Here is a 14,394-nt window from a genome sequence, read left to right as displayed (position 1 = left end):
GGCTTCAGGAGTGCACATGATTAGAAAGGTTATTTAAGCAGGATAAGGCCTGACCTGCAAAACTGAGCAGGGAATCAGCCCCATGAACGTTGTTTACAATCTACAATGTTTTTTCTCTGTAAACCTACCCGAGTTACAGGACCTGAGCTCTTAAAACATATGGTTGTTCTTATGCTCTTGCATACTTTTGATACACACCAAGCCAGGTCAGAAGGTCTGTCCTGCAGCAAGCTGCTGTTCAGAAACTTGTTTTTTCCTTTCAGTGAAGTGAAATTTTAATAAATTCAGTTTCTCTAGTTCTGTTTACTCCCAGAAAAATTCTGAAATGGAAGCAAGGTCCTGCAAAATAATTTTAATTGAGCTGGCATGACTAAGCCAAACGGCAGTTTTGTATTTTGTCAGAGCTATGATTTTTACGGTTGACGCAGGTTTTAGGAAAGCTGTTCTGCGGCATCAGTCCAGATAAGACTTCCAGTCACAGAATGGTTTGGCAGTCAACCAGAATGGAGCATGCTCAAAGAAAAGACAGAAGTGTACCTGGAGCATTGCTCCTTGCTAACATGCACAGCAAATGCCTATTTCACAGTTTACCCTTTGACAGCCAGCTATGATGTCATATAGAGCATATGAAGCAATTTCACTTCCTATTACTTTGACACTTTCAAGTGCTTCCACACCCAGAGGACAACCTCTGAAGAGCTGCTTGCCAGTATTATCTTCACCTAAGAGATTTTTCTTTGAAAAGCTTTAAAAAAATAGTACTGAAAGCATTGAAGAATTATGAAAATCACATTTCTTGTTGCTGCATTGTTCCTACTGGATCTCTTCTCTTGCTGCCATGCTTACCCACAATATTCCTTGCCTGACATAGGAGATGCAAAGTTCATTGAAGACTGTGTGAGAGCTCACAACACATTTCGCTCCAAAGTGAATCCACCAGCCAGCAATATGTTTCGCATGGTAAGGAGGTGTTCATAATCTGTTTTAAATATAGATTTAATATAGATTGTACTGCTGATCTACTCCATCTTATACTTCATTTGCTTTTCTTTCCCTTTCAGTCAGTGATTTTTGTGCTATATATGTTAGCTCTTTGTAGAAAATAGAAAACCCATTAATTTTCACACCATTTTTTCATTTTAATAATTTGAAATGAATTGCTTGTTTAGGGAAGGATTGCTACTCTAAACTTCAGCCGGAACAAAGGGCTGTGTTGCAAAAAACAGTGTTCAGTTCTCAGAATTACATTTATCTCCTTTTAAGAGAGATAAGAATCTGCTTTATGTTAGTACAGGTTTCATATGGGGAAGTTGTTTGGTATTAAAAAACTCCTGAACAGACAATCTGCACAAGAGGATTTGTTGAAAATTCATCCTTACCTGTGTTTCTTTCATTCTAGAACAAGTCTTGAAGAAAGGGATTTGCCAAGACATCCATTCAAAATACGGCAAATACCATTTGCTGTAGCAACATTTGATGAGTAGGGATATTAATATCTGGGCTGAAAAGCAGGGATATTAATATCTGGGCTGTAAATACAATGGATATCAGAACATGCTATGGATAAGTCTCAGCTTGTTCGGTGGAATACGTAAATAAAAAGGTAGATAGCTAGCTCAGGGAGGTAACCCCAGCTCTGAGCCCTCCAGCAGTTCTGCAGAGCTGGAAAGGAAGTCAGATGCATAACCGCATGCACAATATGAATCATTTCTATGAAAGGAAGTTTGTAAGAAAGGGGTAAAATTTGGACTACTTGTGCTTTTAGTTTCTTACCATTTAAAAAAAAACACAACCAAACTCAAGGTTTAATTTAAAATGCTAGTGCACAAACAGCTCCTCGGAACAAAGATTCAGTAAGCCTGGAATACCAGCAGGGCAAATATATAGAAACTTCTTCAATGAAAGGTGCTGTATTGTACTTAAAACCTCTCAAGGAATTTTTCTTGTGTGGCTTTTTTTTTTGCTCATGCAAGTTTTTATCTTCCCTAGCATTGCTTAGCAGAATGCTGCACAGCCTGACCACAAGTTGTGTGACGATATCTCCTTGCATTTGATGTGGACTTGTTAATTCCTGGCTTTGTTTGATAGTCTCTGGTATTTGTATTGGAAGGAGCAAGTTATTATGGTTTATTTACCTACTTCACACAAGATGTCCCTGTCTCTGATTAAAGCTGCAGAGCACTCTCCATGGCTTTATGAAAGCCCTCCATAATTGAGGAGGATCATCCTCCTCCATCTTCTGGTCACTCAGTGGCATAAAATCTTTCTGCAAGTTTCTCAGACCATTTCCTCAAATCATCACTTGTGCCCCTCAGGATGGGAAAGCAAAAATCGCTGGAGACCCAATAGTTCCTAGGCATAAAGCCCCTCAAGCCCCTCACCCAATTACCTCCTTTCAGGTGTAGAAGCTTAAAGTCTGTGATCCAGATGCCACAGGACAGTGCATAGATACTACGTGTCCTACAGTACCTAAGGGAGAAAGATGCAAAGAAAAATGCCACGGAAGTAGAAATGTACAGTCAGAGAAAGAAACTGAATGCAGGGATGGGAAGCAGAAAAGGGGAAAATAATCCTTAAAAGTTTCTGTTTAAAAATATTTGAATTCAGCTAAGTCACTGCAGTGTAGGTTATATTATGTTTTCTTCCTTTTCTACAGTCATGGGATGCTGCTTTAGCTAAGACTGCCAAAGCGTGGGCAAAGAAGTGCACGTTTAAGCACAATATCTACCTTAAAATGCCGGGGAAGGTGCACCCCACTTTCACCCCTGTTGGAGAAAACATCTGGACTGGCACAGCCACTATCTTCTCTGTGGATGCAGCTCTCAGGAGTTGGTTTAATGAAGTCAAAGCCTATGATTTCAACAGTAATAAATGTACTGGCGTATGTGGTCACTACACGCAGGTGAGTCTTACATGCCCAATGGCTTATAGTGTAATAGTTTCACAGCAAAACCAGGTACAGTCTTGGAACAGACTGCTTTAGAACAGAAGTTACAGCAGGGCTTTTCACAGCCTGGTTTACTGCTGCATGAGATTGGAAACAAATATTCCAAACCTTCATGGATGTCCAAGTCCTATCTCCAGTAATGGTGGACAGGGATTATGCCCTGACAATGTTGTGTTTCCGGGGGAGCTGCATAATAAATGCAAAGCCATCTATCAACCAGTTGTTTGTCTCAGCTGCTCTTCAGGTTGTTAATGTTGCTTCTGTGTCAACTGTTTTAAATTTCCACAAGATCCTTCCCTTCTCCTTCATTCCTTCATGCTGTTGCTTTTTCAGTCTTTGAACAGATGAGGTATATGTTTCCCTTTGCCCTTCAGGTCGTTTGGGCAGAGAGTTACAAAGTTGGCTGCGCGGTTCACTTCTGCAATACAGTTGAAAATTTGCCAGGAATCTCCAGAGCAGCACATTTTGTTTGTGATTATGGGCCAGCGTAAGTTAACTATGGCATTTGTTGGTGGGTTTTTTAATCTTTTAATTATCCTATAACTGACCTGGTATCAGATGCTGACAATTTCGGGAGACCCTGTGTTCACATGTCATCAGTTTAAGGGAAACTTCCCTGGCCACTGAGAGCAGAAGCTGCTGTACATAGCCAGAGATGCAGAAGATCCCTTTCTAAAAAAGCAAGAGAGCAGGTCATAGATGAGAGCACTCACCATAACAAATATGGTGCAATAAAATTGGTTTTACTTCAGTCTCTGCAGGAAAAGTGGGGAAGGTGCAGGCTTTCTGCTTGAGAAAGAGTACACCTTTCTGTGGCCCCACTTGAACCTCAAAAAAGACATTTTAATTGAAGAAATGAAAGGAAGACAGTCCTCTAGTTCATTGCATGCCTTACTATTTCTGGATTTACCTTTTACAGATTTGGTTTTAAAATACAGGTGGGTAATGAGGGACTAGAGGCAGATTCTTGTATTCTTATATGGAGTAAGACAGTATTGCCTGAGAAGTATCATTAACTTCAAGTGGTGAGAGTTACCAGGTAGCTGCTCCCCATGACAATGAGAGCTTTAATCTAATCTAAAAGAAATTTCAAACAATTGCAGTGATCAGGTTTTGGGTAAAGGCGTTCCCCTCCCCCAATGCCTTTTCATGATAACTTATTCTAACAATCTGATGAAACCATGTGTTTAAATTGCTTTTCAAACAACTGAGCTAATGAAATACTGTTCTTCTGCTTTGCAGGGGAAATTACCCAAGAAAACCATATAAAGAAGGACGACCATGCAGTGGATGCAGTAATGAGAAGTGTATAGACAAGCTCTGTGGTAAGATCAAAGTGATCAGCTAAGAAAATTACATAGAAATAAAAGTGGCATTATTATCAGTGGAAATATAACAATTAGTCAATTTGCCCTAAGTCCATAGTATATCTGTAGCCTAACACACAGCAACAGTACCAAACCCTGGTAAGAGGAATAAAGAATAATAAATAAATAAATAAATAAAATAAATAAATAAATAAATAAAGAAGAATAAATTTAAATACTTTGCTGTTGCAGACTCTCAAGGGTAGAAAACAGAGTTTCTGATGAAAAGAAGTATCAGTTAGACTACTTTCCTCCTTTTATCTGATTAGGAAGCAAATCTAAATCTTTAGCCCTAACAAATACTCCCTGTATGGTTCTTCTTTCCTAGCAGAAATAGTACATTTAACTTCTGCTTCCTTGCTTGTTTAATATGTCCTATCACATTTTCCGCACAACTATAGGTCTGAATTAATAATACAACTATGCTGAGAAGCACACTGATTTCTAACTTCCATAATGTTCTGAAATATAGCAGTGAGACCTAGTTTTTCCACAGCAGTTTGCAGCTGTGGACCTTTATGTCTTTACACCTGGTTCCAAACTAGTCAGAAATAGTGTCTTAAGTAGACAGATATTAAAAGGCATGCAATCAGTTACGAATTCTATACAGATATTTAATGGAGATGGTGTATACTAGCCAGGCTCTACTTAGCTTCAGCTATGGAAATAACTGAGAATTTGGTACTCTTATTTCCTTCTGTGATATCCTGGCTGACTCATCGTGAAGTCTCAGATGGATGCATCACAGGAAAACTAGGAACATCTCAAAGATTAGGAGGAGGAAGAGGAGGAAGAGAAATTTTTAAAATAAAGTTCTAGAACTTGCGACCCACTTTACCATCTTCTCCTATAGGGCAAATCAGCAATTCCAATAGGATGCATGGAGCCAATCCTGCAAATGCATCAAAGCTCTTAGTAAAGGCATCCCTCTGTGATGAATTTAGTAGTTATATTTTTCTGTCTGTAACTACTTAAATTTGGTTTGTATATCAATTTTAAATAAATCTCATGTTTTGTTTTTATTTGCTATTCCCTCCACCTCATTACACAAATTCTTCCTAATACAACTGCTTCTTTTCTGCTTCTCTTTCAATTCAATAAAAAAAAATGAGCCCCACACTAGCTGGGAACCTGCTCCCATTGGCCTGCTTCCCCCTTGCAGGATGCTTTAGGCACTGGCTTGCATCATCAGTTCAATCAGCCAGGCACCAGCAGTGGCTTATCTCTTTGCACTAAGACCCACCACTCAAGGACACTCACATTTTATCTCCTCATCTCTTTACAGAAAATACAGAACGTGAGAAGCTGATAGGTACGTATCACATTGTTCTTAATTGCTTTCCTATAAGTATAGCTAAGTTTGATGGATCTTAACACCTGTTTCTTCACTGTTTTTCAGATTATGCCTACTGGTACCCAGACTGGGATACACAGCCCCAGCCACCACAGCCTCGTCCCCCCAGACCACCCACGCCGCCACACATCCCTCCTGCTGAGCATCCGCATCCCTCTTGCGACCAGTACTGTCTCAGTGTCACAATTTTAAGGCTGCTGTTTTTTGTACTGAGCGCTGGTGCTGTTCTTTTAGTACAAAAATGGTTTCCACACACATTTTTTTATGAGTAATGATTAGTTAAATTACTGATATTGATCTTATCACTCTATTACTCTCATAGAATTGCACACATTTAAAGAAACACTTGGTCATGTCTCCATTATCCTCGTGGTGCTTGTCCAGCACAGAAGAGGCTTCTTCCCTCAAGGCAAGATATAAATGGCTGTGCATAGAGTTGGTGTAATTTATTTGCAGTAGCTGCAACAGTCTTCTGTGTCTGTACAAGTGTCTTAGTTCTGGCTCAGGGATTGGTTGCTAGAGGCAGCATGTAGGCTGTGCTAACAAGCCTCCTGCAGAGCTGGGGCATCACAGAGACAGGGCTGAAGCAGCACACTGTACCCAAAAGAAGCAGTGACTCATGCCCATTAACTTTCAGTCATCCCAGATGTTGTTTTCCCCAGATGATGGAGATTTAGCTGTATGTATTACTTTTTATGAAAAAAGAAAAAGAAATTAAGCTTGTCCTTTACTCTATTTAGCCCATATGTATCAGTCTCCATTAAAGTTATTCTATTGTCAGTTGTATTATTCTTTTCTTCTCCTCTCAGAGTGTTAAGCTTTGTCCTCCATATCTGGGAGAATACGAGGGAAAGTTGATAGAGCAAGGATTAAGATGGGTTGTCAATGGAGAGAGCTTAATTTTGGGATGTGAGATGGTGACAAATTCCAAAATGCAGAGTAGATGGCAGACATCCTGAGCTCACAGGCAGGAAAGCAGAGGAGCAGGAAGGAAAAACAGGAGAGGAAAGACAAAATGGGCCCAGGACAGATGCTGGCTCAGAAATGGAAGATCTCAGCCTCATTAAAAAAGCCCAAGCTATTGATGGATCCAGTTTGCTTTTAGAGACATTTAGTGCTCAACCCCTATTGTTCCTATCCACGTTAGTCAGAGAAACAAGCCTGCCTGTCAAGCTAAGAGATAAAGGCTGATATTAGCAATGCATAACTGTGCTATCAATATTTAAAGCTGGTTTTCCTCATTTATCTTAGTCCTAATGTTTTGAGAACACAGTGACTCAATTTCTGAGCCACATTGTAGCCCTGAAGGAGCATGGCATCCCAGACAATAAAAATGAGCCCCAAATGTTTGGGCTCTTGTCACGTGATGCAAAATGTGACCATATATGAAGATACATATTTAATTTCACAATTATCAGTTCCTGTTTGCTGCCATCTTTTCTATGTTTTAATGGCAAGTAGGCTGGGCGTGGGCAAGTGGTTAGGGGAGGACACAGCTGGGACAGCCGACCCGAATTGACCAAAGGGATATTCTATACTATATAACATTGTGTTGAGGAAAAAAAATTTTAAAAAAACGGGTAGAGAAAGGAGAGGGGCTGGCTCCCAGGGTGGCCATTGCTCAGAGGCTGGGTGTCAGTCTGCCATTGGAGGTGGTGTGATTGCCTTTGCATCACTTGAAGGTCTTGTTTGTTTGTTTCCCTCCTCCTCTTTCCACACATATTAAACTGTCTTTATCCTGACACATTAATTTTCTCACTTTTCTTCTTCCTGTTTTCTCCTCCCATCCTGCTGGGAAAGGGGGGAGTGAGTGAGCTGCTGTGTGGGTGCTTGACTGCTGGCAGGGGGCAACCCAACACATTATTCTCCTCTGAAAAATGGTCTGTATGGGAGCTGTGAACATAGCTTTTCCCATCCACCATTCCCTCAGAGGACCTTTTCACCTGTAAACAATCTCCCCATGAACAGCTGGAGGTGTGTGATCCACAGGACCTAGCATGTGTTGGTGGGGCTACTATTGCAAGCTCGCAACATGACCCCAGACCACCAACCTGAATGTGACCTTGCCACCAGCCCCAACACCTACAGGTCCACGTGCACAGAAGTGATAACTGAGACCTACACACAGGTTTTCAAAGGACGCAGATTCCTAAAAATAAACCTTAAGTGAGAAGAAACACAACCACATTCCTACAGAAATATGCAGGTTGGGACTGTGGGAAAGGGCCAGAGCTTGATGGACGGGTGATAGTTAAGGGCAGTGGTGATGAAGAGGGTGATGATGGTCGTAGATCTGAGCAGGGAGTGTTGGGCACCCAGAGCAATGTTCATGCAACGTCAGCTCCCAACTCCCGTCTGTGAAACTCAGGCACCTGGCACAAGACAGTGCCAACCTTCATAGCACCCAACTGCTGCAGGCTTCAGTCACAGGGAATGAATTACAGATTGCTAAAGCCTGGGAGGAGAAATTGATAGCAACACATAGTAGAAATGTGTGATCTCAGGAGAAACACATCAATAATTACAGCATATTTAAATTTCAGTTCTCAGCCAAACTTACCCCTCCAACAACTTGATGTACAACCAAAGTAAAACTGGTTAAAACTCAGTGTACAACTGTAGTAGAAATCAGTTATTCCTCAAAGCATTTTGGCTCAGAGTAACAACCTTAACAGAAATGTTATTTTCATTAAAAGCAGAAAACTTATCCAAAAACTTCACTGCAATCCACAGTTATTGTTGTGAATGGGATGGTGGGGGCCAAAGAAACAAAAACAAAGAAGCTCAACTGACAAGAGAGAAGAAACTTACCCACCACTCCTAAAGAAAAAAAGAAAAAAAAAAGAGACAAAGCTGCCACAGCTCTGATGCGAACTTGCTGTTAATTTCCTTATTCTCATAGTAACGTTCCTGAAATATGACTCGTTTCCTGTGACCAAAGCCATACTCAATTACCATGACTAAGATAAGTCCAGCCCACAACCCTTTCAAGCAAAACTGCTGCTGATGGAGCTGAAACCACCTCATACAGCTAAAACACTCTGCTCTTAAAGCTGGAAGACCAGAGGCTGAGAATCATGACAAGCAGATTTTCTGCTTGTGTGCTGGCTTTACTGCACTTCAGTTGTTCCTCTGACTCCTACGAATCACCAAAACTGCCTGATGTTGGAGATCCCAAGTTTATTGAGGAATGTGTGCAAACCCATAACAGATTCCGGTCTGGAGTGAATCCACCAGCAAGCAACATGCTCTACATGGTAAGGGGATCTTCATGGCTTACATGCTTACATGCAAGTGTGTAGTATTGTAATGATGTTTGCAATTCTCAGAGATGGTTTTTTGTGATCAAATGCAGGGAAAAAAAAAAGAAGTAAATAAAAAAGTCAACCTCTTGGGTCATGAGACCTGCTTCTTTTTTAAAGCAGGAAAAAGTTTCTGATTATCAGATGGCTTTATATGATTGGGTATATGTATAGTTTTGCCTGGCTTAACTTCCTCATTTGAAACCCAAGATTTCAATCCTCAGCGTAACACTGTCGTTTTGTGCTGTGAAAAGCCTCCTCTCTAAAAACAAAAGCTTAAGAGCCTGGGGTGTAATTTATGTTCAGACCTAAGCACAGCCTTTCATACTTGACTCAGCAAGGGCAGAGACCATTGCCAAACAATGTTGGAGAGCTTTCCCTAAGATTTCTTTACAAGTCTCTCATGGACTCTGCCAAGATCGCAGCTGTTCCAAGGTGCTGGAACTGCAGGGGAAGCCCAAAAGCAACAAATGCAGTCCCTCTGCCCCCCTGCCTTCTTCCTGACCACATCATGGGACAATATCTGCAGGCACCATGCAACAGACAACCTGTCATAATTCAAAGTATACCCAAAGTGGCCACCTCTCTTTTCAGATGGCTCATGACACTTGTCTGCTTGCTGCGTAGCATGTAGAAAACCCAGCAAGGAGGAAGCTGTAAACGTGTGCACAAAGCCGGGCTTTTGGCTGAGAAGCTTGTTTATGATTTGTGAGATGTTCAATTCCAGCAGCTTGAGAGCTGTCTTTTGTAACATCCCTCACTTTTCGTGCTTTTACTGGGTAATACTCAAGATATCACATTTCTTCTTGGAATAACCTCCCCAGGCATCTCAGATGCACCATCACAATTGTCCTAATTCTGATCTCTTTCCTTTTGTTCCTCTTGTCGTCTTGCATGGTCACCACCAGAAGAGGACATAATCACGTCTGTAATTAGTAGCACACTAACCAAAGATACCCCCCAGAGAAGCTCATTTACCATTTCTGGTTGCCATATGCTAAAAATGAAGTGCCCATTGGGGAGGGATAAGTGAGCAAACTCAAGTTGCAAGCCTGACAGGAAATGATTTAGTTTCCTTTCTAGACATATATTTTACTTCAGCTATCTTCAGCCCAACATCCTGAACTTGCAGTACATATTGCTTCAGACTCTGTTTTCTCAATTGTTTTACTGGCCCTTCACTAATAAAGTCTTGCTATGATGTATTAGAAGAGCAGTATCCATCTTTTTAAACTGTGCGTAATTTTGATTTTTGAAAAAATAAAGAACTGAAATCTGAAAAGCATTACTTAAGGAACAAACAAACAAAGATCATTACAAATAAAACAAGAATTAAATAATGAAAAGTTTCTTTTAAAACACTGCAAAAGCCCTAGTCTTAAGTGTGACTTCTCTAGAAAGATGGAGAAAGCAGTACAATACATGATTGATAACATCTATTATGAAAATAAAAGAATTGGAATTGAAAACAGCGTATGTCTTAATTCTTGAATGGCCTTTAACACTTAAATAAGCAAAAGAAGCTGGCCTTTATTTAACAGGGAATTTTTATTTGCTGTGGATATCTGTCCACCTAGATATGTAAAAACGCAGACTTTGAACTCAGGGCATTTTCACCTTTTGAAAAAACAGTTTCTGAAAGAAAAACGAGAAAGAGGCTCCTTTAACTGCAAATAACAAAGCTCACCCACTTATATTTGTAATACATTTATTATAAAATAACAATACTTGATCTAACATTTTTTTCCTTGACAAATGTGACCCCTTCCCATTCAGCCAAAGTGTTGCTTAGGGCTGTTCCAAGACCCTTCAAAACCAGGAGAAAGGATCTCACCAGTTTCATTAGGGCTTCACAGCAGTCTCCTTTGACTTATTGCTACCTTGCATCACTTTTCACTTATCCTACACTCAATTTTCCCTCTCTAAATCAGCAAGCAAATGATCTCAGTTATAAAACCAAAACTGAGAAATAGTTGATGGGAAGATTATTTTTTCTTCAACTCCAATCCAGAATAGTTCAGCAGTGCTGAACAACTTCATTTACATGACACAAAGTGTAACTACAACTCTAGGCATACACTCGTGCTACTGCATTTCCCAAAAGGTACAACACTGTATTTGTTCCTTCAGTTTGTGTGCACAAGTGGTGTGTTGTTTGCACCCAGTAAAACCAGACACCACCTCCAGTGCAAACAGGCGACACTTACATAACCCCATTGCTTAGATAACCAATTTCTGTAGTATTGAATAGCAAATGAGTCATTCCACAAATAGGAATTCAGCACTAACGTCTGCAGGCACCAAACACAAAGCTGCACCAAGGAGTTGAGTTTAATGTGCCCCAAAAATTCTAATGTACTTGTGAACTGACCTGCAAGCCTTAGTGCAGGAGGCTGCACAAGACCCCAGTCTGATTGGTGCAACAGGCATACCCTCCAGTCTGCTATTTTCCTATAAATTCACTGTTTAAATTACATGTTCTCTCATGGCCAGCACAGCGTGGAAATGCACATTGCGCCCCAAACACTGTGTCTGACTGACATGCAGCTCTTGTCCAGCAAAGCAGTCAGCCAAGATCACTCACCACCCCAAAAACTTCCTCAGGGTTAATGCGTAACTAAGTTCAAATCACAAGCCAATTTACCGTGTAGCTCTGTAAGTCTCAGCAGGAGCAAAAAACAAATGAATCTGAGGTGTATACACTACTGAGACCCAGCACTTCCTGAAAGTGGCTCTGAATTATTCCACTGTTAACATACCAAAGTTATTTTCAGTTGCCTTTATTTTGCAGAGTTGGGATCCAGATTTGGCAAAGACTGCAAAAGCTTGGGCAAAGAGGTGCCTGTTTAAACATAATATATATCTTAAAGAACCAGGGCAGACTCATCCCAGATTTACCGCTGTTGGAGAAAACCTGTGGACTGGCTCACTTTCTGTTTTTACTGTGCAACGAGCCATCACCTCGTGGTACAATGAGGTCAGCGCCTACACTTATGCCACCAACACCTGCAGAGGAGTATGCGGCCACTACACGCAGGTAGGCATTGCCTTTCTCTATCTAAACCATGAAACAGTGTTGCCATTTGGACACAGAAACTCCAGATTTCTGCTGAAGATTCAATGAACTGTTTTCCAAGGGCTGTAGTCTTATTTTACGCCTGTGTCCACAAGATGCTCACATGTCCCCATCTTGGGGAGGAAAAGTGTCACTGCATTATTATTTTAAATATGCTGGGTTTATTTTACTTCCAGAAAGAAAATGGGGCAGCCATCAAGCAGTCAGATGTAGCCAAGCAGTGGCCAAAAAACAGGCAATGGCTGTGGTCTGCAGTGCATGGTAGGACAAGATCTGGGATGCTGGATCAAACTGAATGGCTTCTGGCAGACGGAAGATCACTGGATGATGCCTTCACCTCTAGATTATCTTAGTCATGGCTGTGGTGATAAAAGGCAGGACTGCAGCCAGGACACATTCCTCCCCCCCGTTCCTCTCATTACACCAGTGCCTTCTAGTAACTTGTCTATACTTCCCTGCTGAATTTAGTACAGGGGCAATCAGCCCTTGTAGGAGCTGTAGAAAAAGCTCATGGATTGCCATGAAGCCAAGGAGACAAACTTCACCTTCTCCTTTACAGGAAAGGAAAACTGTTACAGCCAGTTATTCTTGCAGAGTCATTTTAATAAACACCTGGTGCACTGAGAAAAAAAAAACAGGTGTTTTTCAAAATGAACTATGATTTTGACAGTCATCACTGCTCTTTTCCCCCATGAAGGCTGCCCAAGGATTGCTCCTCAGCCAATTCGCTGTTGTGAAATAGAGGAGGGCAAAGCTTTTGTCACTGGTGTACCTGTCTTTGCAGATTGTTTGGGCTACAAGCTACAAGGTTGGCTGTGCCGTCCACTTCTGTCCCACGGTGGCATATTCCTCCATAACCAACGCAGCACACTTCACCTGCAACTATGGGCCAGCGTAAGGATTTTCATTACAAATATTTCATAGGGCTTGGGTCCCTCCCACAACATGCAACCTTATTAGATCAGTCTCTCTATTCATGGGTTTTGTGGGAGGAAATGGTCCCCATTTAGAGAAAGAGGTACACCTCTATTTCTCTGTTTAGAGAAAGAGGTACACCTCTGTCCAACCAGCTTTTTTCTTGCATGATGAGGGCTATGTATGGTAGCCAAAATGTAGTGGCACTGGTAGAAGGTGTAAAATATAAGACGCTGACATGCAAATAATGAAGCGATCATTTGAAAATTAATCCCTTGCTCATGAGTGCCAAGATGGCCCCAGATGATTGCCAAGGTGCAAGCCCAAAGTCTGAAAATATTTCCACATGCACCTGCAGAATTAAGTCTCTAGGTCAATGGTTTAAATAAATATTGAAGTGTGCAATGCTTGCAGCTGCAGTCTTGGCAGCTGAGGGTTGATCATGAGGCTGCGGCTGCTCAAGGCAACATTTTATCCAGAGGTCCTTCATATGCTAGTCAGTAGGATAGCCAGCTAGGATGGATGGTTTTTACCCTTTTTTCCTTTTCCAGCTAATTAATGCCACCACAGTCTAAATATAGCTTTAAAAGCTTTACATCCGTACCATGTTGGGGCCAAAACCGGGCCAGACTATGAACTCAAGCAAATTTGTCATTCCTATTACCCATGCTTCATCCTTGGAAACATACATACTCCTGACCAGACACCTTGAAATGACACAGATGCTGCTGTGCGAAAGTAATAAAACTGTTCTCTCCAGAGAACACACATCACCCCTAAAATATTTACCAGCAAATGGATGAAATTACTACCTATGAGAGATTCTCCAAGGTATATGTCTTCAATGTTGAATATGCATATACATACAGAGTAATTGAACCTGCTTTTATTCCCATAGCCAGAGGCAGTTTTGAGGGTCCACAGTCTCCACATGCACAAATTTTCCAGCTTTGAGACTATTTTAATTCCCAGGTTTGCAATATTGCTGTCTCCAGGTTCCTAAACAACAGGGTGCCCCTTTAAACTTCACCTTTTCTGCTTCACTGCATGTCTTGGGCACAGGGCACTCGGACAGGGATCCTCCAAAAATCCCCCCCCTGCCAATACAAATGAAGCAAAATCCAGGTTAAAAACTAATTAGCAGTAGATATTAACATTCTTCTGCCAAGGGCGGTTTGAGAAGAGTGTTACTTTCCTTCGCAGTGGGAATTACCCAGAGCAGCCATACAAGACGGGAGCAGCGTGCAGTGACTGCAATGGCGAGCAGTGTGTCAACCAGCTCTGTCGTAAGTAGAAGACAACCAGCCCTCCTCCCCAAGCACACGTAGAAAGTGAAAGAGCACACAAAAGACAATGGCAGGAGGCAGGCACAGCCCTCTCCTGTTCCTAATTATAGTCTGAAAAACTGCAGTCAGAAGCCAAGTGAGCAGTGA

The 14,394-nt window shown here is 41.4% G+C and overlaps 2 protein-coding genes across 2 annotated transcripts in view; both read left to right on the top strand.

The window, feature by feature from the left end:
* Positions 1-780: 780 nt before the first annotated feature.
* On the top strand, positions 781-5,940 carry LOC104270747 (glioma pathogenesis-related protein 1-like). The gene is made up of 6 exons (XM_009865190.1): positions 781-960; positions 2,657-2,902; positions 3,322-3,434; positions 4,190-4,272; positions 5,600-5,626; positions 5,714-5,940. The coding sequence occupies exons 1-6, from the start codon at positions 781-783 to the stop codon at positions 5,938-5,940; spliced, it is 876 nt and encodes a 291-aa protein (XP_009863492.1).
* Positions 5,941-8,745: 2,805 nt separating this feature from the next.
* LOC104270748 (glioma pathogenesis-related protein 1-like) overlaps positions 8,746-14,394 on the top strand; it is a 6,912-nt gene continuing 1,263 nt past the window's right edge. The window contains exons 1-4 of the mRNA XM_009865191.1: positions 8,746-8,925; positions 11,762-12,007; positions 12,831-12,940; positions 14,165-14,247. Coding sequence (XP_009863493.1) covers positions 8,746-8,925; positions 11,762-12,007; positions 12,831-12,940; positions 14,165-14,247 — 619 coding nt within the window. The remainder of the gene's footprint in view (positions 8,926-11,761; positions 12,008-12,830; positions 12,941-14,164; positions 14,248-14,394) is intronic.

Source organism: Apaloderma vittatum, unplaced genomic scaffold, assembly GCF_000703405.1.
Source record: "Apaloderma vittatum isolate BGI_N311 unplaced genomic scaffold, ASM70340v1 scaffold43442, whole genome shotgun sequence".
Taxonomy (NCBI): Eukaryota; Metazoa; Chordata; class Aves; order Trogoniformes; family Trogonidae; genus Apaloderma; species Apaloderma vittatum.
This window is presented reverse-complemented; position numbering and strand designations above follow the sequence as displayed.